The 25,025-nt window shown below is 39.0% G+C and overlaps 1 protein-coding gene across 8 annotated transcripts in view; it reads left to right on the forward strand.

The window, feature by feature from the left end:
- GPBP1 (GC-rich promoter binding protein 1) overlaps nt 1–22,716 on the forward strand; it is a 45,880-nt gene extending 23,164 nt beyond the window's left edge. For 7 of the 8 annotated variants that reach the window (XM_017811106.1, XM_017811104.1, XM_017811109.1 and 4 more), the window contains 10 exons: nt 1,432–1,550; nt 6,695–6,818; nt 7,304–7,530; nt 8,171–8,237; nt 10,422–10,606; nt 11,398–11,538; nt 12,008–12,169; nt 17,112–17,293; nt 20,564–20,666; nt 21,737–22,686. In XM_017811106.1, coding sequence (XP_017666595.1) covers nt 1,488–1,550; nt 6,695–6,818; nt 7,304–7,530; nt 8,171–8,237; nt 10,422–10,606; nt 11,398–11,538; nt 12,008–12,169; nt 17,112–17,293; nt 20,564–20,666; nt 21,737–21,895 — 1,413 coding nt within the window. In that variant the 5' untranslated portion in view covers nt 1,432–1,487 and the 3' untranslated portion in view covers nt 21,896–22,686. Of the gene's footprint in view, nt 1–1,431; nt 1,551–6,694; nt 6,819–7,303; nt 7,531–8,170; nt 8,238–10,421; nt 10,607–11,397; nt 11,539–12,007; nt 12,170–17,111; nt 17,294–20,563; nt 20,667–21,736 lie in introns of all 8 variants that reach the window. The other variant, XM_017811111.1, reaches the window with a different exon arrangement.
- Nucleotides 22,717–25,025: the final 2,309 nt, after the last annotated feature.

Genomic DNA, 25,025 nt, shown 5'->3' on the forward strand with positions numbered 1-25,025 from the left:
GAACGTGATTCCTGTGAGAAAGAGGAGCCACTTCTGTGATGGTTCATTGACTCCAGAACTTTCTTCATTTGGTTTTCACTAGTTCGACGTAACTGGAATATTTAGAAAATTTCTCTGGATTTTTTGGTGAGATTAGTTTTGAAGTGAGTGTTAGATGACTTCAGCAGAGTAATTTATAGTGAGTTATTTGGATGAGACATACCTTTATAACCTTGTCTTCTCTATTTAATGACAGTAATGGTCTATCTTACCTTAAAGTTTAGCTCTGGTATTGGAAGTACCTAAAAACCTAAGTATGAGCTCGTGTCATCAAAAAGATGCTCAACTAAGTGCAGTTTAACACTAAGTAAAGTCTAACAAATCTGTTAGAAGCTGGAACATTCTTGTCTGTCACTGGAAATCTGCAATAGCCTGGTTCAGGCCATAATTACAACAATAATTATGGGTTACTGTATACCAGATTCCACAGCTCTTACTCACATTACAGCAGCCGTAGATTAAAGTGAGCTACATCTGTGCTTTCTGACTAATAGATTTGCACTCACATTTATTTGGATCTTCATGTGAAATGTGTGTGGGTGCTTATTATGTTTTCACAAATTCATATGAAGTTCTAATAGTGTGTATCATACTTATTTTTGAATCATTGATCATTTTGCAATGACTAGCTGCAGAGCATGATTCAGTTACCCTCACATAATTCAGGCAGTGTTTCATCCACTTCTTTCCTGTCTGTGCTATCGTTCAGCTTTGGGTAATAGAGTTCATATTACCTTACATTCTCTTGCTTATTAAGAAATGTTTTCTTCTCTGTGGGAAGAGAATAAGGTAGAAAAAGTATTCTTGAGTTTTAATCTTAAGCCATTACTTTCTCTTGCCCATTTTCAAACTGGAGAATTTTACTGGATTTTGACACTTTGCGTATGTAGACTCTGTTTCCATTGAATCTAGAGACAATGAGGGGTTTGTGGTTGTCCCAAGCATCTAGTTTTTTCATAAGGAACTTTAATATGGCCTCTGAGACTAACTTTTAGGGACTAATTAAAAAATCAGCTTCTAGGAAGCTGAAGAAATAGCTCCTGAAAGCTATTCTGGATATTACCAGGAAGTATTGTAACACGCTAATTTTGCCATAGCGTTCTGGGTCAGACCTTACACAAGAAACTTCATCCAATTTATAAGAGGAAGTAATGAAAGGAATGTTACATTTGTATTTTCCTGATTCCTGCGATATATTTGATTTGTGTGACACTTTAGTAATAAAAGCACAAATGTGATGCTATAAACGAGACGAGGGTAGTTAGATTCTGAACCATATCTGTGTGAGAAAATAATACTGGAAAAAAGAAGGGAAATACAGATGAAAGCACAAGAAGTTTACTCCTCTTGTAACATCTGGAAGTACTCCATTTCTTGTTCTTCTGTTTGCAGGGACTTGCCATGAGGTGCTAAGCCTTTTTCCATTGATTCAATGAGACTGGACCTAAATGGCGCAGCATGACTTTGCTCCAGCCTGGCTTAATTTTCCTACTCCACCATCATCAACAAAGGTATGTTTCTTTTGAGCAGGCACTCCCATTATTTGGGAAGTAAATGTCATAACCTCATTCACAATAAAAACCTCTTCATGAAAAGGGTGGTGATAGATGATATCTGGCAAGTTTTGTTGTCGTGATTTAAGTAGTTGTATCATAGAGTTCTTTGCTTGAGCAGCTGAGTTTGTGGATAGAAGCACATGCCTGGCCTTGTCAGAGCTGTGGTTGGCTTAAGATTGCCTTAATCAGGAGTTTAAAGTGAATTACTGTATTCTTTGCTAGAAGTACCAAGGCAGAGGCATGTACTTGATATTCTTGCTTCTGACTTTTCTGTGTGTCCTATAAATTTTGCAGAACTGTTATTCTATCATCCAAGTGATTAAAAAAAAATGTTTTTTTATATTATCTGAAGTGGCTCTGCATAGTGGGATGCTTGTTGCTACTGATGGAGTGTGGCCCTTTCAAACTGTTGTGCATCTTCACTCTGGTTGTTTCATTTGAACTACTATTACTTTATATAATGGGACAGTTAATTTGGAAACAAGAAATAACAACCTCCGAATTGCTAGGATTTGTATGGACATCTTGAGTATGTCTGTCCTGGGAATGTTTCTTTTTTCCTGGCCTGTCTTTCTACTCTTTTTTAATTCATGCAAATGCAGAAGCAGAGTCAGCACTGGGTATTAAAACTCTTGTAATCTGTTTCCCTAGTTGTAGACCTGTCTTCATTATAATCTCTTGAATGCAATATCTATTGCTGTGAGAATGGGTTTGCCTTTCTTTAGTGTATTTATATGTAGTTTCATGCAGTCTTTCATGTCCATGAAAAGTGCTTAGGCTTGAAAAATTTATGGTAATAGGCTTATGGTGTTGTTAAATTCACAGATAGCTGGCAGCATTAGCTGTGTTCCTAATGCTTTGCTTATGTATGTCTACACACACTTAACACCCGTGCATTTTTTTTAATCAAGTTGTTTAATGTCCTTATTTCTTTTGCTCTCTTTATGCGCTTCTACTCTGACCTGGCTAGATGCTTAGTTTAGGATAATCTATTAGCAACTTGGTTGCTTTTCTGGGAACATCAGGCATATCTCTTCCATGGTGGTTCATGGAGTCTGTTTTCATTCTACATAATTTCTGATGCTTTCAACTCTTTTGATCTGATTTTTTCAATTTAATGTGTTGTAAATGTTGATATGTGTCAATATCGCAGGATAAAAGTAACGTTCAGAACTACTCCAGTACCACTAGCATATGTCCGAGTTATTGGTTATATTTGTCACCTCATTCCTGAATTGTGTGAAATTACATTACAAGTATATGTTGTGGATCCTGTTCTCTTTCGTGATTCTTTGCCTAAATTAGTTTAGTTGAACTTCCTTCTCTTGAACTCCATGCTGTATGCTTACTCAGTTGTAGTATTTGTGTGTCATTGTTGGGAATGCACCTTATTTCCCTGCATTAACTCCCTCCTCAGTGATCAACATTCTGTGATATACAGCACATTTGGATAATAAGCACTTGACAATTAAGTTTGTTCTTATATGTAGTAGTTCTTAGTTTACAGAATAAGACTTGTCATTGCTCTGTACAAGACAGGTCTCAAATGTTGTGGTCCCCTATCCGCTCCATTTCCTAAAATAGATTTATTTTCTATGTCAACAAAGCAGAAGAGAAGAGCAGATAAGAAGAATAGAGATGAAGAGGAAGGATGGGTTGAGGAAGGCAAGGTGTCTCATGTTGCATGCAGAATAGAGCTGGGGCAAGCCTATGATATCAGCAACATTTAAACTTGAGAAGGAGAAAGTGAACTCTTCTCAATCAATTTTTATTTTCCTGAAGAAGCACTTTCAGGAATTGCACCTACAGAAGCTTGGTTTCCCTCCTCAATCCTTGGTACCTGAGACTTTTTTCCTTACGTAGCTTAAGGCTAGCTTATAAAAACCCAATGCCAGGAGGCTGTGATTGAGAAGGAGCTTTCTAATGTGACAATACAGATTACAGCTTGACTGAAATCTATCCTATGTATTGCTGCTGATTGCCTCTTAACAAGCTTTTTTGTCATCTCTTTGCTGACAGAGCAAAATCCACCTAGATAGGTGGGTACCCATCACTCAGCAGGTTTTGTTTGGGTGTGGAACTACTGTATTTGTGTCGGTGCACTATTGCAGATGGGCAGGTGAAAATTGGAAGGTGGTGTGAAGAGTGAAGCCATTTTGGGATATGGACAAAACTTTGAAGAAAGTATTGCTCTAAAGAGTGTATGAGGAGATTGCAGACAAATAAACTCCATTTTTGCAAGTTCACTTTTACTTCTTGTTAAGCAGTAAGACTTTTTATGCTTCTAAAAATCTGTGCTCCTTCTTTTCCTTTTTCTTGGCTGGCTGAACCAAGTAAGACAGTTTCTCAACTTCCAGAAAGTACCATCAGATTTCTTTTGATTACAAAGCTTACTGTTATCTCTGCCACAAGATGCTTCCTAGCCTGGTACCTCCATCGTGTGGGGAAAACGCAAACTGCATGATCTTTGCACACATTTTAGAGGCTTCAGATTTATTGTATCATGTACAACTTGAACACTATATATAAAATGCTGTCAGTTATACTTTGTGAAAATGTTGATTGTTCCTTGAAGGTACTATGAAAAAACGAAAATTAAACTCCAAAGGCAATATTAGATTGTTGTTTTATGTAAATGTACACATGAAGCTATCTTCTAAAATTTCACCTATGATTGGCAGATCTGGAACCTTATGAAATTTTTGGCAGCTTATTCAAAATCTGTTTATTTTTTACTTAAATATTTAGATTAATTTGGTAATTTTTGAAATACTTAAATATTTTGATAGTTTTTTGCAGTTTTCTGTTCTTTCTCTCTCCAAGTTTGTCAAGTAATTCACTTCTCAGGTCTCAAATTGAGCGGGCAGTCCCTTTACATTTGAATTCTGTTCCATTTGGAAATACATGCTTTGAGTTTTCAACATATCTGCTTATTTGAGTTTAAATTTTAAGAAGTGAATTTTGAACAACACCTTGAGCTCTGCAGGGGCATTGTCAGTAGAATATGGATATGCTTTTTTGTGTGTGTGATTGTCTCTGTGGGAGAGATGGGAAGAAGGAAATAATTTTCTTCAATGTTTTCCAAAGTGGTGAAGCCTCTTACTGTGATTTCCTTTTTTGTGTGGTTTTTTTTTTTCCTGCTCACTTTGATCAGTGGAGTACTTTTAATACTAATATAGCTTGATTAGATGTTACTGGGTAATAACTGTGGAAATAAACTTGGAGCTTTCATTTTCACCATTACTGTTGTACCTTTTCTCCTGAATGTTGCTGAGGAGAGGGAGTGAGCTTCAGGCAGCGGAGTTGGTACTTTGGGTGCAGCAAAGTCAATACTCCCTGGAATCATAGAGTGATTTGGGTTGGAAGAGACCTTCCCAACTAGATCATCTAGTTCAAGCCCTCTGCCAGGGGCAGGGACACCTTCCACTAGACCAGGTTGCTCAAAGCCCATTTAGCCTGACCTTGAACGCTGTCAGGGGTGGGGCGTCCACAGCTTCTCTGGACAGCCTTGTTCAGTCCCTCACTATGCTCATAGCAAAGAATTTCTTCCTAATACTTAATCTAAACCTACTCTTTTTCAGTTTGAAGCCATTCTCCCTTGTCCTATCACTACAGTTCCTGTCGAAGAGTCCCTCTCCAGCTTCCCTGTAGGCCCTCTTCAGATACTGGAAGGTGCAATGAGGTCTTCACACAACCTTCTCTTCTCCAGGCTGAACAGCCCCAACTTCTCAGCCTGTCTTCATAAGGGAGGTGCTCCAGTCCCCTTATCAACTTTGTGGACCTCCTCTGGACTCGCTCCAACAGTTCCATGTCCTTAGCATGCTGGGGACCCCAGAGCTGGATGTAGTACTCCAGGGTGGGGCCTCATGAGAGCAGAGTAGAAGGGTTGAATCACCTCCCTTGACCTGCTGGCCGTGCTGCTTTTGATGCAGCCCAGGATTTCATTGGTTTTCTGGGCTGTGAGTGCACACTGCCAACTCTTGTTGAGTTTTTTGTCAGTAAGCATATTTCCACCCAGCAGTGCTTTTATGTATTTGTACCTCTTGTGGCCCTGGGAGGTGCTGGATCTCTTGTATGTGTGCAGCACAGTAAGTCTGCTGGGAGGGAAAGGGGCTTTAGTTCCTCTGCATCAAAGGTGGCTATGCGTGAGGGAGGTGCTGTGTAGCACAGCCCTCTGCTGTCTGTCACTGGTGAATATCTGTGGAAAGCAGTAGGGATCAGCATTACTTCTGCAGAGTGAAGTTAGTTTTGAATTTTCAACATGTAGCAGCAAAAGAAACGGTGGAGTGTTAAAAAGGTACAGCCAGACAGAAGTTATAAGGAAAATGGGTTGTGTAAGACAAGATGTTTTTTTTGTTTAATCTCTTTAGTTATGAATTCTAGTTTGGATGTGGTTTGATTTCTGAGTGCCATTCCTCAAAATAAGGTTTTCGTTTATAAAGTCTTCCTACTGATACATTAAAGATTAATTTTTAAAAAATTTCTTATATACCTATTTATAAGCTGAAAATTTTAAGTATCTTTGTGAATTTGTACACTTTTCCCTCTAGGTTTTATTTGTACTTCATAACTGGCTGTATTTGCCATATTAAGTTATAATGACAAGACTAATTAATTTGGCTTCTTTTGGATACAGCTGCTTCTGGTGGAAGTGACGCCTCGCTTTCTATGGAATGCACGTGTGGTCTCTGAAAATCCAAATTGAGATCCCAGACTTTTCATGCCTTTCAAACTGTGATCCTCTGTTGTTTCTTACCTTTTCTCTTATTTTTTTCCTCTGCTACAACACACGTCATTTGTGCTTTGTTCTGCTGCCAAAACAAAATAGAGACTTAGGGTTTTTACCTTCTGTCACAAGCGTAGTCCTCAGTGCTGTTTCAGTGTCCTGGAGCAGAAGATACAGCTTCCACTTTGCCAGCATGAGAGATGGCAACATAGCTCTGAACATGTGCATACTCAAAGACTGCTGCATTGTTTGTCATTCAAAGTTCCTCAAAAAATTGATTGTATATACTGTGAACAATGTGCATGTTCCAGCTCTGATGATTCAGTTATGCTATTAAGCAGATCTCAAGTCTGCCACTTGTGCTTCTTTACAGTCATCGCTGAATTTTGAGAAACATTCTGAAAATTTTTCATGGACAGAGAATCGTTATGAGGCAAATCGCAGAAGACACAACTCTTCGGAGGGTTTTGATCCTAACATTGGGCAGCCTAATGGAGGTATAATTTGTGGAATGTTGTGAATACGTTTGTCACTGCTTTGTAGCACTGTAGTTAGAAAAGAAGTCTGATAATGATAGCTCATCTATGCTAAATTCTTTTTCTGCGCTAAAATAGCGCTAACGGAAAGACAGATCTTCTGGGAGAGGATGTGAGCACTAAGGGTTGGTTAAAGTAATGTGACTCCAGGTGTACCTCGCTCTTGAGAAGAGTAAGAACTTTGAGTTAGTACACTAGCCAACAGCATTTAAATGAGCAGCCAAGAAAGGAGGCTGACTTGTCTTAATGTTGGCTGACTATCCTCTTTCTCTGGTACTGTTTTGTAAATTCTTCCCTGCTGTTTATGTCAATGAAAACTTGTTTATTATGCTGTCATATCCCAGAATATAGAGCTGCTGACTTAGCTTCTTTAAGAATTATGCAAAAGTAGAAAGTTCTTATAAAATTGTTCGTAATTACATGTCTTTAAAATTTAAATATCTAAGGGCATTTTGGGAGAAAAGAGAGGAGTGATTGGCGTTCCCAAGTCAGAAATGGTCCAGAAAATATAAACCATCGTGGGGGATACCATGGCGGAAGTTCCTGTACTCGTACCAGCGCTTTCCATTGTGGAAAAGGGCAAGGACTGCATGACAATATCAGTGTACCTGATAATGAAACCCGCAAAAAGGAAGACAAAGAAGTACCCAACCAGTTTGAGGCTGAGGATTTTGTAAGTTATTTGTAATTATGATAAACAAGGTTACATTTTCTCTGCAATTACCATTTTCCCCATTTCAATCTACGTCATGAGATATAACTGATTTCAGATCATCATATAAGGGATCAACCCTTTCCCTGGTAAGAGGGTGTTAGTCATTTTTCCATTAACATGTTTCTCATTTTGTATCCAGTTTTTATCATTATTATTACTTGTGTATTTACGTGAAACTACAGTTGAATTCCAGTTTACTGTGGTATGTGTATGTATTAAATCCTACACAGTTACCTTACTGGAAATCTGAAGTAGTAACAAAGTGATCTTTATGCCAATGGCCTTTTGGGATCCCATGCTTCAACCTAGAATGTAGGATGTAAGGGAGAGGGTGCTCTTTCTCTTTGAAGAAACATACATTGTTTTTTGCTTTCTCTGGGCAGTTCATGTAATGGTATTGACTGCTGCTTGAGGTGTTTGGTTGGAGAAATGAGCGAGCACTGACCTGTTTGGATCACAGAGTGATGTGTCTAGTCTGTCTCCATTTAAACATCTTTGTCAGCAGAGGTCATACTGCCGGTGTTACCCTGATTCTGTATTTCATTCATCCCAGAATTCAAGACCTATTTTTTTTAACAATGATAAAACTTTCTTTCAGCCATCTTTAAACCCTGAATATGAGAAGGAACCAAACCAGATTAAATCTTTAGCTGCAGGTGTGTGGGGTGAGTATTTTTGATGTTTTTAAGTGCAAAAAGGTAGTGGAGATCTGGAGCAGTTTTATTTGAAACACAGGCCTTATTTTAGAATTATAGAGGTAGTGTTTGAAATTGAGAAAACTAATATTTTTACAACGTAGGTATCTTTTTGTGAAAGAGGTATCACTTCTAGTTGAGGATCAGTCAGTTGGTCTGTAGAGGCAGCCACAACTAGGATTCTTTCCTAGAACAAATATACATCTTTTTGTAAAGATGTTAAGAATTCATATGGACATTTATCTTTATTTTCAAGAAGAAATCCAGTGAAGGTGGGTCACCTAAACTAGTGATGTAATTGTTAGTTGAAGGCTTTGTAAAAGAATGCTTCTGCATGATTAGACGTGTTGGAAGAGTTTGGAGAGAAACCTGGGAAGGCTTGAAGGGTAGACTAGCTTGCCGAGATTTAAGGTCTCTTTCTGGAAGCAAATGTTGTTGGTTGTGTTTATGAATTATTTGTAACAAATCCAGTCCTGAGGATAGGCACTGGACAGAACTGTAGTCTAGAATTGTTTTCTCATCTCTATTTGAGCACATTTGTCTATCACTTTACAGTTCTATGGGCTCTATGTAGTCAGTTGTTTACCCTTAAGAAGGTGTTTAGATTGCGGGGGTTTTAAAGTAATAAATGTACTTAAAATAAAAACACTTCTCTTTATTTAAAAAAATACTTTTAATTAAACATAAAGGCTATTCCTTAAACTGTTGCTAATACTGAGATTTTAAATGGTATTTTAACTTGCTGATTCTTGTTATCATACTTTCCCAGTATGTTTTGCACTGTTAAGTAACATTAGATGTAGGCCAACCCCTCAATATAATTGCTCTGTACCTTTGCAGGATCCTAAACAATTGAACAGCTTTCTGGATTTGTGTGTTTAGCAGCTTTCATGTGAAAATCAATATCTTTCAATGAAAGACCAATGATAACTAAGTTCTTTCCTAACCAAGTTGGGAAAAAATATGTAGAAATGGTTTGGTTTGGAAGGGACCTTCAAGGCTCGTCTAGTCCAACTTGCAAGCTACTATTATGCAGTGGCTTGTTACAGCTTTTCAGCTCTGCTATTGAAAACCTTGTTTTGTAACTGAAAAACTGGAATTAAGTCTGCTGTTATTCCCTTTTAAAGGAAACAATATTCGGGACAGAGGAATGTTACAATCCCTTGTAATACCTGCTAAAAATCTATGGTTCTATTAGATTCCATTTTACCATTTGTGTATGTGATGGCAGCATGCAAGTACTGTGAAAAGTCTTGTCATGAAGTTTAATGAGAGTGAAGCGAACACTTATGACAAGTGTTCTTTAACATCTACCTGCTAAACTAAGCTGAAGTCACATGCACTTTTAAGATAAGGGGTTGTTTTTTAAATGAGGGATATAGTAACCCTGTCTGTGAGATAGAGTTGCTTGCAGGGAGAGGTGATAATCTTGGAAAAGGCTCTTAACAAAGCACTGGAGTGCATGTATTTTTTTTCACTTTTTGAAAACTTTAGAACTGTTTTTAATGGATGTTCCTGAAAAATGCTAAATGTCGGTTTCTCTAGTATGGCAGCTGACTGTATGTCCCTTAATTAGTGCTCCACTGAACATGGAAATGTTGTAACCTTCAGATGTGCTGTTATACCCATCTAAGGCGTGAAGCTAGAGAAACTAGTCATTCACATGGTCTGCAGTAGTGCCCATCTTGTCTCATGTTTTAGAGAGCCTCCATGTGGAGCATTTGGCTCTAAACTGACCTGTTAATAAATATGTAAGTAGTTATTCTTTTAGAAACCTTAGGGGGAATACGAAAGCCTGATCTCTTTTGAAGTTTGGGTAAGTATCAACAACTTGATTTTAGAATTGCTGTGTAGGATTCTGTAGAACTGTGTATCTGGCTTCTTTGAAGAATATCTTGACTTTCAAAAAGTGCAGTTCCTGCATTGCCAAATGTAATATTTTACAAATAATGGTTGTAGAAAATGGAACAGAACCTGTGTTTGTCCAGGTTTGTACAATGTATTCTTTTTGGAACTAATACTGAATTAAGTTTCTGATTTATGCCTGTTTGCTCTGAACCATAGGGCTGTCCAGTACCTTATGAACTAGAAACTAGAAAGACTGTATACACATGCACATACACACACACACACGTCTTTTTTCCTTTTTTCCAGAGTATCCTTTGAATCCTAAATCTAGGTCTCAGAGAATGCTGGTCATTAAAAAGGGTAATACGAAAGAACTGCGTATATCTGGATTCCCAGCAGTGGGAAATCTTCATTCACAGCTAGTGAGGAATGGAAGTGGCACAAGTGTTTATAAAGGATTAGTCCCCAAGCCTGTCACTCCACCTGCAAAGGTGAGTATTGGATACTGGTGGCATTAAAAACATGCTGAGAAAAATCATGCTGTAAGTCTGAATATGCTTACTTCCTCTCTGTTCCTAGATTATCGTGCTTTCAATTCTTGCTAAGTGCAGCACACTCTGAAAGTGAATAGAAACAACTTTTTCTCTTTTTTAAACTATACTGTAATTGGATCCCTCTTTTTTTTCTCACCCTTTTTGAGAAGTGCAGGAGCTGTACAAGTGAGAGTTAAAATGATGTTTTTAACTAACAGAATAACAGTGCCTTTTGTATATATGATTGTAACAGAAAAAAAAGAGATACCTAGTGGAGAGGTATAGTCAGCATAGTAATACCTTCAGAATTTATCTCAGTTACAGGCAGAGATGATGTGGTAACCTATCAGTGTCATTCTGGTCTCTTTCCAATTGCAAATTTCCATGTTCATCTATAATTTTTTGTTTCAGGAATTTTTCTGTGCTCTTAAGAGCATATAATGGACTAGTTCTTATATCTAACATTCTGGATTTAAAAGGAATACTTTCAGCTGTTGAAGACTTATATTTTCATTTTTAATACCTCAAATATGAAGATCTTAATTGTTTTGAAATTTTAGTCTTTATGTAAACAGTATTTGTGAGCAGATGAATTGCTCATAAAACCCTCTTTTGCAGAAGAAAACAGATGTTTGCACTACATTTATGTTGTAGTTATGATTTGTGCTTAATCATTTTTCTGAAGATTCCTGAAAAGAATTCTTTTCTGGTGAATGACTCTTTAAATTTCTGTTTATATTTCTGTTTAGCCCACACAGTGGAAAAGCCAAGCAAAAGAAAATAAACTTGGGAATGCGTTTCCTCCCGAATCTGCATATGGTGTTGGCAGTTTCAGTCCTTTCAAAACAACTCTCAAGGCATTTACTGTAACACAAAATTCAGTGAAAGAGGTAAAGCAATATCTGTAGTTCTCATCAAATCTATAAAACATTTAATTTGGCTATATTAGGGTGGTCAGTAAGTTTTATGCAGAATTATATTGAATATGTTTTCTTGAAAGTTAATGTGTGAGAAAGATGGAAGACACATCACTGGCCTTTAAGTACTGCACAGTTTCCTTTGTGGTTTTAATTTGGAATAACCCCCCTGCCTTAGGAAGTATAACCTACTAGGTTTAAATTTCAAAACTGCATGATATTACATGGTCAGAAGGTCCACTATTCATTAGCAGTGCTTCATAAACTTGCATCTCGAGGTTTACATGTACAAACTATGTATACCAAAATACAAATCTCCCTTCTGCTTTTGACTGTGAATATATGTGAAACCTGAAACTACAGGTGCCTTTGTTTTTCATTCTAAAAGTTTTCTAAATGAATAAATTCTAACATTCTTTCTTTTTCTGACTTCCTACATTAGTGTAATCGGTCAAATTCTTCATCCCCTATTGACAAATCTGGTCAGCCTCGTTTAACAAAATTGACAAGAATGCGAAGTGATAAGAAGAGTGAATTTCTGAAGGCATTGAAACGAGATAGAATGAAAGAGGAACGTGAAGATGAGAATCATGATGTGCAGAAGGTAGTTTTGTTAGGCCTATTGTAGATCCAGCCATAGTAGTTTTCAGACGAACTGTCAACTACTTTTTATTTTGTTGTAAGCAGCTCCTAAGTTGTGGTCTTGGATCTGTAAATGAGGGAAGGGAATTATATTTTGATGGATTTAATTTTCCTCTAGTGCTGCTTAGTAGTTTCATTTTATCTTTCTGCAGTAACTGTTAATTTTATCTTTCTGCAGTAACTGTTAATGCATGTTAATGACTTGTGTGTGTCTTCGTGTGTGTCTTCGTGTGTGTCTTTAGCAACAATAAAAAGAATAAATTAAGCTTAGCAAACTAACCTAATCATAGATTCATTTATGTTAAAAAAGACTTTTAAGATCATTGAGTCCAACCATTAACCCAGCTCTGCCAAGTCCACCAGTACACCATGTCCCCAAGTGCCACATTTATATGTCTTTTAAATACGTCCAGGGATGGTGACTCGTCCACTTCCCTGGGCAGCCAGTTCCAATGTTTGACAACCCTTCCTGTGAAAAAAATTCTTCCTCATGCCCAACCTGAACCTCTGTTGACACAGAAGCCACACAACTTCAGGCCATTTCCTCTTGTCCTATTGTGCATTACTTGGAAAAAGGGGCTGACTTTGGCCTTGCCACAATCTCCCTTCAGGTAGTTGTAGAGTGATAAGGTCACCTCTGAACCTTCTTTTCTCCAGGATAAACAACTCCAGCTCCCTCAACCACTCCTTATAAGACTTGTGCTCTGGCCCTTCCCCAGCTCTGCTTCCCTTCTCTAGACTTGCTCCAGCACCTCAATGTCTTTCTTATAGTGAGGGCTCCAGAACTGGATACAGGACTCGAGATGTGGCCTCACCAGTGGCCAGTCAGGGGGACAATCACTGCCCTGATCCTGCTGGCCACACTATTGCTGATCCAAGCCAGGATGCTGTTGGCCTTCTTGGCCACCTGGTCACGCTGCTGGATCATGTTCAGCCACTGTTGACCAGCACCCCCAGGTCCTTTTTCACCGGGTAGTTTTCCAGCCATTCTGCCCCACTGCCTGAGGTTGTTGTGACCCAAAGTCTGGACTTGACACTTGGCCTTGTTGAACTTTGTACCATTGGCCTTGGCCCATCAACCCAGCCTATTCAGATCCCTCTGCAGAACCTTCCTACCCTTCAGCAGATTGATACTCCCACCCAACTTGATGTCATCTGCAAACTGACAGTGCACTCAGTTCCTTTGTCCAGATCCTTACTAAAGACTTTAAACAGGACTGGCCCCAAGACTGAGCGCTGGAGAACCCCACTGGTGACTGGCTGCTGGCTGGGTGTAACTCCATGCACCTCCACTCTCTGGGCCCGGCCACCAAGACAAGAGTGCACCTCTCCCAAGCTGTGGACTGCCAGCTTCTCTAGGAGAATGCTGTGGGAAACCATGTCAAAAGCTTTATTAAAATCCAAGCAGACAACATCCACAGTCTCTTCTTCATCCACTAAGCAAGACACCTGGTCATAGGAGAGTATCAGGTTGGTCAAGTAGGACAGCACTGACTGGGCTTTGTCCTCTGGTTGTCCTGTGTGTGCCACATGACAACACTCACACTGATCTGCTCCATGACCTTCCTTGCTACCAAGGTCAGAGTGACAGGCCCATGGTTCCCCAGAATCTCCTTCCAAACCCTTCTTGCAGATAGGTGTCATGTTTTCCAGCCTCCAGTCAGCTGGCACCTCTCTGGTGATAAGTGAAAGTAGCTCAGTGAGCACTTCTGCCAGCTACCTCAGTACTCTTGTGTGGATCCCATCTGGCCCCATAGACAGTGGAGGACAGTGTTTCATACCTTGGATGTTAGTTACCCTGCAAAACAGAAAAAACTTGGTTGTGCTTCTCAAACCATTTCCTTTCTAATTAGTGTTTAGAGAGACAGAAGTTCTCTGTTCTTGCTCCTCATCATAGGAGCAATAGCCCAATATATGCATAAATAAAGCACCAGTTTTTACTTCCTATGTGGGAAGGAGGTCTGTAATCTCTGCATTTAATATTCATCAGGCTTCTTTCAATCTGAATTGATTGATGCAGTGCTTGACTGACACCAGAGAATATTTGTGTCAATGTTACTAGCCACCAACAAATTATTATTAGTCCAAGTGAAGATAAATATTTTATTATTCAGAATGAGGTTGTGGGGGGGGAAAAAGTTTTCCCCCTGAAGTTATGAAATGATAAACCCCCAGGGGGTGGTTTCCCATGGGGTTGAGCCAATGAACACTTCTGCAAAATATAAACATATCACCCAGACCAGAAAAGAAGAGTTGTAGTTATAGTTGTAGTTGTTGTTGGAGAGTAGCCATGTTGTAGAGCCACAAGGAGAAGGGGCAGGAGCCTGATGGGGGCTCTGGGCCCCCCCAGCCCCCGGCTGGGGGGCTAGAGGGACTTGGAACAGTGTTAGACTGGACTAAGTATCTGTAGCTGAGAAGCTAGGAGTTTTTCTTCTCCACCATGAGCAGCAGCAGGAGCAGCGTACAGAGAAACGGGGGCAGAGAGCCAGAAAGAGATAAGAACTGAAGAAGCAGCAAACCAAGCATGCAGCTAATCAGAGAGACACAGAGTTGTCTGAAGAGAGAGAAAATTTGGGTAAGAACTGAAACAAACTCCTCAAACCCCTCTGAGACCTCCTAGAGAGGAGGAGGATGATGGACTCTTACTTGAGAAGAGTCTTGGAGTGCTACAGCACTGCAGAGAGGAGCTGAGAAGCTCAGGCTTCCTGGAGCTGGACTGGGACGGCCAAAGGAATGCAGAGGAGGGCTTTGCCCCCCTGCTGCTCTGAAAATCAGAGCACAGGAGCTCTGTAAGGGAATTTGAATCCCTTGAAGATAAGGACCGTCACGAAGGCTTCTGCACTTTGTTGATATGACATAGTGAAGCGACCTTTGTCCTGGTAAACGCAGCCCACGAAAGAAAAAGACCCTCTCTTGGAGTCGAAGGGCCGAGAGGGGCTTGGAGATCCCCCTCATGTGTATTTGGAAAACGTGATCCAGCTACAGCCGCTGCATAGAAGAGAGAGAGAGAGAGAGACTGATGCCCTAGAGAGACTGCTGCTCTGAGAGTGGAAAAGATCTCTTCCTTCTTCCCTCCTGGACTTTTATTTGGAGAGAGAAGAGATGTGATCCATTGTAAATACTGCTTTATCACGGTAGAGATAGTTGAGATTGTGTGTATAATGTATTGTAATATTTATGTGAAAAGTCATTGTAATATAATCCTTTCCCCCCATTTTGAGTCTCGTATGTTGTCTGGAAAACCCATCCCACACTGGGCTGAGATGTGGGAGGGGGGCTTGGACACGAGAATTGGATTTTGATACTCTCAAAGCATGACAGAGGTGATTATAAGCATGTTTGCTGTAAATGAGTGGTTGAAAATCTTTTATTAAAAAAACCCCAAATCATAAAATACAAATCAGCCAGATAAATGAGTGGTTTTGAGGAATGTTTAATAGGATTCCAAGATATGAAAAAAAGAAACAGTGCCAGTGCACAATTCATAAAAGTAAGATTGACTTGTCTGACCCTGATCCTATTTCAGGCAAAATAAAATTTGTTGTAATGGGACTGTACAACTTAGCTATATGTGTGAGTTAAGATAGGTCTGCATCTTTTCATTACGCATTTGGGGGCTGAGCACCCTGAGATGGGTAATGGGGGTAGTGTTGTTCATGTGTTCAAGAAATAGACAAATATTTTTATTTAAGATTAAAAAGATACTGGGAAATACCGTCCTGAGATTCAGAATTTTGAAATAATGTGGCAAATCATACTCATCTGCTGAATCATGCTTAGAAGAAACAATTATCCCCTATATATTAAAATTTTTATTTATAAAAATTTAATATTTTAATGTATTTTTCTTGATAGTATGAGATGCATTCTTCAGGCATATGATGTAACAGCTGAATGTGTGTTTACTAGGATGTGTGTTCTTAGCAATTTCTTGCTGAGCATTCTAAAATTTCTGAAAGCAGACAACACTGTGAGTGGGAAGGAAATGATGACAGTCTTGATTCTGGACTCTGAAGTATGGTTTCTTACAAATGCAGAATTCACTGAATTGCATGATTGTATCCTGCTGTGGATAATGCTGTTTTATGCCCCATTTGGGGATTTTGTTGTTGAAAGGGTGTTACTAAATAATGATCATACTCTTTGCTTTTACAGTTGGTAAGACTTCTGAGGCTATTTGGCTCATTAATAAATAAAAGTCATGTGTTGCTGAATGAGTAGAGGAAAAAAGAGACATTTCTGTTTTATAGGTTGAAGACCTTTTAATCCTTGACTGAACCTGAACAGTCTGCTTTCTAAATAAATTTTCTTTAACTCCTGTTTCATGGCTAGTAATTTACATTTGCTGTTCACAACAGCCCGAGAAGCTAGGGTGAGTGTACGTGTGTAGGGGAAGTTGTCTGAATTTGAAGAGTAATATACAGTCTTTCTGAAATCATGGCAGAGAATGCTGGTGCCATATTGCAGGTGTGACCTGCCCCTTACACTAAGTAAACTTGAGAGTTCTTTTGCTTTCAGACTTTTCCTGACACACATGGCTCTGGTATTTAATTAGGAACGTTGTTTGTAAGTTCAACATACAATAGCCTGTTATTTCTGTAAGTATGAAAGGCAGCTTAAGCAAGTTTGACTTCTAAGGTATGTTTGAAACTTTGCAGAAAGATGTTTGAGAAAAAGCATGGAAGTTGTTTTCTACATTACTTGATCAGTAGCATACTGTAAGATTTCCATAGTATGCAGGTATTGCAAACTCTAGTTCTGTATGAACAGAATTACCCCCGAAGTAGTTTAGAGTCTCTGTGTTTAAACTTCCTTTAATTTAAATGGAATTACAGCACTTCTGGATATGTACTTGTGGATGAAATTTGCTTTTAAACTTTGTAATGTTGTATAATTTTTAACAGGATGATGAGTCCTTTAACTTGCGTAACAGCAACAGTCATCATGAGAGAGATATAAACAGAAACTTTGAAAATGAAATTCCACAGGAGAATGGCAATGCTTCAATTACACCTCAACAGATCATTCAGTCTTCAACTTTCCCTCAGGCAAATGTTCTTTCAAGCTCACTTGAGGCAGAGCATAGGTATGTATTTCATTATATAAAGTGGGTTCCTTCATGGTAAGTGAGCATGTTCATAAATTTTTACTAGTTTAGAAGTCAGAATCTGAAAACTGAGAACACAAAATGTTTCATGAGTAATGTCAGATTTATCTTTTAGACATGTACCAATTTAACATGTAATATACTTTGTTTCTATTAGACTTGCATAAAGTTGCTTTACTAAAAATTTGATGTATTTCTGTATAAAGAAAAAGGCAAACTGCATAGTGACTTCATCCCTCTGATTTCGATCTAAATGTGTTTAGGAGGAACAATGTGTGTAATTGCCGTTTATATTAATAATACTTTAAATGCTGCATGTTATGTAAAGCTCTGTTGAGTTTGTTGTCATAATTAAAGTAATGAATTATTTCTGTGGCTGACTGGTTGACACTGTTAGTGATATCACAAGACAGTGCACTGGATGGTGAGCAAGTAACTTCACAAAAAGGATTGAAACAATTCTGTTATTAAAGTAGCTGCACTAGTGATTGATAGAGATGAGAATGATGTTGCTGGAAAAAACTCAGTCTGGAGATGAGCTTGTCATGAGCTCTGTCAGATTCTTACGGTTTTTGGCAACTACAGAGTTGCAGTGACTAATTGGACAGATCTTTCTCTTTTTTGTGATAGTCTATGTGTACATTGGACTAAAGAACTCTCCCTTTTGTAGTAACTGCAGAAGAAACTTCCATTTCCTCTTATTCCTCATGAGTATGAGAATGCCGTTCTGGCATATGTTTTAGAAATCTCTTTATTTTTTGTGAAATAGCTTTAATCTCCCTTAACGTTTAAGGTCAACAGATGCCTGGTTTGCCTGAAGAAGGTGCTAATCCTTTTGCCAAAAACTTTGCGGCAATCAAACTTAATATCACCGTTGTTAAATGTAATGGTGTCTTCACCCTCAGGTAGCCCCTGTTTTCACAGCATCTTCACATGTAAAACCATCTTATTCCTGCTCAGATACTTCTGTCCTTTTGGTACTAGCTAAAATACACTGATTATTGTATCTTTGGATATCTCAAACTTAGTTACAAGAGGAATCTTTCTTGTTTCATTTCCTCCCCTCATCCCAAAATTCAATATTAGTTATCATGGCTGGGCTTCGCGAACGAAGATTTGGGAAACGTCTCTACCCACGTTTGTTACAAGCGCGCTGGTGGCTAAAAAGGCCAATACGAGATAGACATGTCCGATTGCAAAAGGCACAGCAGAAAGACTCCTTAGATGGTAAATTCTGCAGGCCACGATTCTTTCTGCATTGTCTTTTCTCCTCAAGAGTGATCCTGCGTGCTTTCTCAAAGGCATCAGCAGTGTTATAGATGGTGTGTCTCCAGACCTCCCGATTGGAGGCCAGAGTAGACCAGTTATGGTGATCAATCTGGTCAAGGCTGAGATGTTGTTTCAGGGAGTCCTTGTATCTTCTCTTCGGGGCTCCTCTCTTGCAGCAGCCAGTGGCAAGTTCACCATAAAGCAAGATCTTAGGGAGGCGATGATCCTTCATCCTTGAGATGTGCCCTGCCCAACGCAGCTGTGTTCTCAGCAACATGGCCTCAATACTTGTGACTGCTGCTTGTTCTAGAACAGATGTATTGGTCACATCATCTGACCAGTGGATGTTTAGGATTGTACGGAGGCAGCGTTGATGGAAGCATTCTAAGAGACACAGGTGGTGGCGGTAGATGACCCATGATTCAGATCCATATAAAAGAGTAGACAACACTATAGCTCTGTAAACACTGATCTTTGTACTTTTCTTCAGGTGTTTATTTCACCAAACTCTTTTGTGGAGTTTTCCGAAAGCACTATATGCCTTTGCTAACCTGTTGTCTATCTCTCCATCAATCTTACCGTCCGAGGAGATGAGGCTACCTAGGTAATTAAACTGCTGGACTGATTTGAGCTCTGATTGGCCAATGGTGATATGGAGATGATGGGGGACTTCCTGAGGTGCAGGTTGGTAGAGAACTTCTGTTTTCTTTAAACTGACTTCCAGCCCAAAGAGCTCAGCAGCATCTGCAAAGCAGGATGTTAAACGCTGCAGAGCTGCTTCTGTGTGGGCAACAAGGGCGGCGTCATCAGCATAAAGCAGCTCCCGGACAAGATGGTTTAAGGTCTTGGTGTGGGCCTTCAGTTGCCTGAGGTTGAAAAAGCTTCCATCAGTACGATATAGAATGTAGATACCGTCCTGATCATCGAAGTCTGCAGTGGCCCTTTGGAGCATCATGCTGAAAAAGAGCGAGAACGCAGCCTTGTATCACACCATTAGTAATTAGAAAGGGCTCAGAAAGTGCATTGCCATAACTGAGTTGGCCGTGCTGATCCTCATGAAGTGAGATGATCATTTTGAGGAACTTGAGGGGACAACCTAAACGTTCCAAAATCTGCCATAGACCTTTTCTGCTCACAGTATCAAAAGCCTTGGTGAGCTCAACGAGGGTTACTTAGAGACCTTTGTTCTGTTCCCGACACTTCCTCTTTCAGTTGTCTGAGAACAAATACCATGTCTATGGTACTCCAGTTGGCTCTGAAACCACATTGGCTTTCAGGTAGAATTCCTTCTGCTATAGCGGGTATTAGTATGTTTAAGAGTATTCTTGCCAGACTCTTCAAATTCAAATTCAGACTGTTCAAATTACCGTGGTATTACTCTGCTCTCCATTGCAGGGAAAATCCTGGCAAGAATCTTAGTTGTAGTCTGTGCTGAAATATCAGCATATGCTGTTAGCTGAGACTCAGTTGTAAGGAAGCCTGATGCAACTCTTGACATTATTATGTGCTATAAAAAAGAAATTATATGAGGCCATTTCATCCTGAATTGGTACCCTCACCACCAGTGCTCTTCATGACTGCTCTGTTATCCAGGAAAAGCTGTAGATTGCCTCAGTGTGAGTCTTTATCTTTTCATACTGTTCTCAAGGGGATACACTGCTGCTCCACTAACAGTTTTAAGTTATGCTAAGGAAATACATTCTTACTTTTCCACCTGACACAGGTGAAAAAGTACCTTGGAATGAATGTACAGTTTTCACCACATGTAGTGGTAAAACAGGGTCATCTGTGAGGGACCTGAGAACTCAACTTGTGTCCTTTGCCCAAAGCTTGGAACCTGCTTTTATGTAAGGGTTTGTTTAAAAAAATAACTAACTGATTAATCAATGCATTTATTACAGGTCTTTAGACATTTATATAGGCAGACGTTGAATGAGTGTGTGTAGTAAATTACCTAATGTTGTCCTCTTTAATTTAAAGATTGTTAAAGGAGATGGGCTGGCAGGAAGACAGTGAAAATGATGAGACATGTGCCCCACTAACAGAGGATGAGATGAGGGAGTTCCAAGTCATTAGTGAACAGGTAACACTAACTTAATGTTGCATTGTAAACTTGTGGTTGGCTACCCTAAATGCCTACCTTTCAGGAGGATCTGCAGTAATTTTGATGGTTTGTGATGTTGCTCTTCTAGTATCATTTCAGTCCTGTGCTTTTGGAAGTAAAGTTGCTTTAAAAACACAGGGTGCCAGTGCTGACTGTACCTAAGGACTATTCACAAAATATCAAGGGAAGGGTAAGGGAGTGCTTCTGAGCGGTTTCAGCATTGCTAGTAGTAGAATTGCACAGGCTTTCCAGCTCCTCAACTTAGCCTAAAGAAAAAGAATCTTCTTTCAAGGCAGTTTCCTTGAGTACTCCAAAATCTTCATTTTCTTTCCTGGGAATCGAGAGACATTTAATTCATTAGTAACAACGTATGAAAGGGCAATCTAAACTGGATTTTTTCTTAATTGTTTATTTTTATTAGCAGTGTTGAGTATACCTGGTGGGGTCAGTGAGTAGGGCTGGAAAGGAGAATCGTGTGTGGTGTTAAACCCGAACATTTGATATTTCCATAAGTCTAATTACACACATACTTGTCTTATTACCCACCTTCTGCATTATGTGTGCAAATGCAGTAATTCCTTTCTTGTTGTAGAATCAGTTGTTTACTTTCTCTTCAGTGTCTTTTACTTTCCAATGACATCAGGTAGACAGAGTGGGATACTCATCCCTCACTGCTGCTCCTCTTCTGGGCCCCTTCCGTATTGCAGATCCTGCCCTTCTTAGCACAGGTTTTTGCAGCGCTGTGGGAGAGGGGACTGCAATGCAGGAGAGACCATTTCGGAGGAGGCATCTCTGGGGCAGGGTGGGTGGGGAAGTGGGTGAACTCTTGTTGATTGCAGGAGTTTAGCACAGTTGGAAGTACTTGAATACAGGTGGCTGACCTAGAAGTAAAGGTGCTCAGGGGAGTTCTCTTTTTTGTGTGTATATGAAAAGGTAGTGCTGTGGATCCAGTGTAGCGCAGGAATGAAGATGTAGAGAATGTTGAATTACAACAGATTGTTATGTTTGGCTTTTTCTTTCTCTAAATATGTAATGTTTTCACATTTCAGTTACAAAAAAATGGCCTTCGGAAAAATGGCATTTTGAAAAATGGCCTCATCTGTAATTTTAAATTTAGCCCCTGGAAAAACAACACTTTCAAACCTGCTCTGGAGAATGAGGACTCTGAGACGAGCAGCAGTGATACATCAGATGATGATGATGTATGAAGACTTATGTAACACCTGTAGAAGCCCGTTTTTTCCTCATGGAGACTGGGGATGTGTTATCCAAAAAAAAATAATTCTAATTTATGTAATAACATGCCCAATAGAGAACGAATGATGGGACTTTCCTCTGAAGGAAGCTAAGAATGTTTTGTTAGGTGTGTTGAAAATCACTATAATTTGTCTGTAAACAGATGTTGTAGAATGAGGTGTTGGGTTGACCCAGCATTTACTTTCATCACTGAAACATTTCTGACTAGCAATGTGACAATGATATAAATCAGACTTTCTCAATTAATAATAAAAGTGAAAAATTGTGTAATGTCTTGCAGAGCTTCTGTCTTAAAATGTCTAAGAAAAAAAGGGCAGCTCGACACAGCGTTTTGCTTGCCAACTCATTTCTTTCTTACAGTGGAAATCTGAGTCCACTTTGTACGCAAAAAGGGCAATGTAGCATGTTGGCTCAAATGAGCAAAGTGCACTAAACCTCTTTTCCTTAACTGAGCTGTTGAACTGTTCTACTTCCACAAATAACTGCTCTTCAGCCACTTGTAGTGTCATTGTTGTTATTAATGGCAAAGGACCCTGATGTTAGAGTTCCAAATTTTTAGAATTAACCTTTGAATTGAAAGCTTTAAAGAGTATTGCAAGACCCTTATTCTCACAGTGAAAACATTTCTTATGGGAAAACAGTGTGATTTTACTATTCAACATGCAGAAAAATCATTACACTGACTGGATTTGTCCACTACATGGGAAATAAACTGATTTACAGAGTGTTGTCTCAGTGCTTAGCATCATGGGTATTGTTTTTAAATCTGCTAAGTTTTGTTTTCATTTATATTAAATGTACTCTGGCATCAATGGCTGCCTTTCAGAATGAGGTGAAAATACTTTCATCACAGATCTTGCTTTTATAGCACCAGAATTATATCTGTGCAATAACCACTTGTTTTTCTTATTTTTTGTCAGACTTTTTATTTATGATTGCACATTTTAAAACCAATATTGTATTATTTATAGTTTTATTTGGTTTATTTTAGCTGTTTAAATATTTTCCACAGTTTTACAGGCTGTGTAGCATTAATTCATAAGCACAACTGCTCTCAGTGATGTCATATATGTTTATAACATAGCTTATATATATATATAGACATTCCCCTTCAAGATATTTTTTAATTGTACTATTTCTTATAGGAAATTATTTGCAATTTAAAACTCTAAAGCAAGCAAAAATATTTATAAAGTTGAAATTTTGGCCATATTTCTTTAGGAAACTACTTTTTTATATAAGGTGGCATCAATTTTAGGCCAAAGTTAGTATGTTTCTCTTTTTATTTATTATTAATTTAAATAGATATTTCTATTCAAGAGGTCAATTTTTGTATTAGAACGGGCATGCAAATGTTGATGTAGTTAATTTTAGCATGGTGCATTGAAATACTCCATTTTCTAATCTAAATTTAACAGGATAAAAATGTTTCTTTTTTAAAGAGGAAACTGCCATATCAGTAATGAAGTCTTTCCTACCTGCATGCCCTACACACCTTTCTCCTTTCCCTCTTGCAGTTTTTTTTTACTAACTTTGACACCTTGGTGTAGTTTGTTCACTTTTTGGTTTTCACATACTATCAACAGGATATTCTGCCTATCCTAATTATGTGGTAGTATGTGAATGCGCTGCTTTTAATACTAAGTAAAAACTTTTTTGCCTTGGTGTTTCTCAAAGTGGAATGTAGACTCTTCACCCCCTCTTTATTCAGTTTAGTAACAAGTGTCACTTCTGTAATTAACCCTTTGGGAAGATAATGTAATTATATAAGAATTGTGTTATAATTTTATAGACTTAGGAAACTTAGAAGTTGGAACTGAGAGAGAAAGTTCTCTTCAGAGAAAGTAGAAATACTAGTTATACTTGGTACTTCTTTTTTGCTAATTTATATTCTGAAACTGGTAATGGAAGGAATGAGGTTATAATGAGCTGCAAGCAAAGGAGGTAACAGGAGTTGGGCCATGGTTTTGCTTTGTAGAATGAAACATCTTTACAGCCTTTGTAACTTTTTTGTTAGTGTGTGGCTTCTTCACTGGTGTGTGCTGATAGTTTTGGATTAATTTCTAGTCCTGTACAGTGGTCTGTTATGCCAGTTCAGAGACCTGACAGAGGTCTGTGTAGTCTCTAGCTTAAATGGTTATCTGCCTGCTCTGTTACTTCTGTTTTCACTTCACAGCAGTGTGGAAGTGGGTAAGGTTTGTTATTTCCACCAAGGAGTTGGATTGCCTTCTGTTGTATTTACTTATGGCAAAGCTGCGTGTTCATCATCTTTGGTGTCACTTTAAGAAACTCTTTCTTTAGTCACTCACTGTGGAACTCTTTTCAGTTTTTTTATTTTCTTGGGAGATGTCACTTGAAACAATGTTTGGTTTTCATATCTTACTTCCATAAAATGTGTGAAAGTATTTTATTGCACTGTTCCCCGCCCTTTTGTTCACTGCTTGATGAGATAAAGCAGAATGAAATCTGATTCTCTAGCATTTAACAATAGAACTTTATCCTGACTTTGTTCCTTTCCCAGGGCAATTTTAGTAGTTAATTGGCATTTTTCTTCTCTCATATGTAAACCATGATCCACTCCCAGGATAAATCCTCTCTTGTTTTTTTGCTTGAGCAAATGTCTGCCTTCGAGGCTTAAGAAGGTGGTGACAAAGCTTGCCCATTGCCATGGTAGGTACCAGTAAGCTTTGAATGGTAAAGAATGTCTGCTGGAGGTAGTTTGTCAGTGCTGGGCTGAAAGAGCTTGACTTTATTGATGGTAATGACTGATTGCTGCGCACAGGCATGGCACAGCTGTATGGTTTGCAGTCCCTACCACTTCTCTTCATCATCCTGGCTTTATTGGCAGGGAAGCATCTGTTCCTGGTTCCCCGTTCCAACCCTCTTCAAAAGCGAAGAGGAGTGATAAGTCATAGATTTTTCTCATCTGCTATTGATGGGGGATGTGCCCTCTGCCTGCTGCTGGTGTTGAGGGGGTACCTGTGTTTATGGTGGGGAGCTGGGACTCCTTTACTTCATCTAGGATGACTAGAGGCCTCCATCACTGACTTGTGTGGGGTCTTCTTCTCTGTTAAGGAGGAA

This window comes from Lepidothrix coronata, unplaced genomic scaffold (assembly GCF_001604755.1).
Source record: "Lepidothrix coronata isolate B3197 unplaced genomic scaffold, Lepidothrix_coronata-1.0 Scaffold31, whole genome shotgun sequence".
Classification (NCBI taxonomy): Eukaryota; Metazoa; Chordata; class Aves; order Passeriformes; family Pipridae; genus Lepidothrix; species Lepidothrix coronata.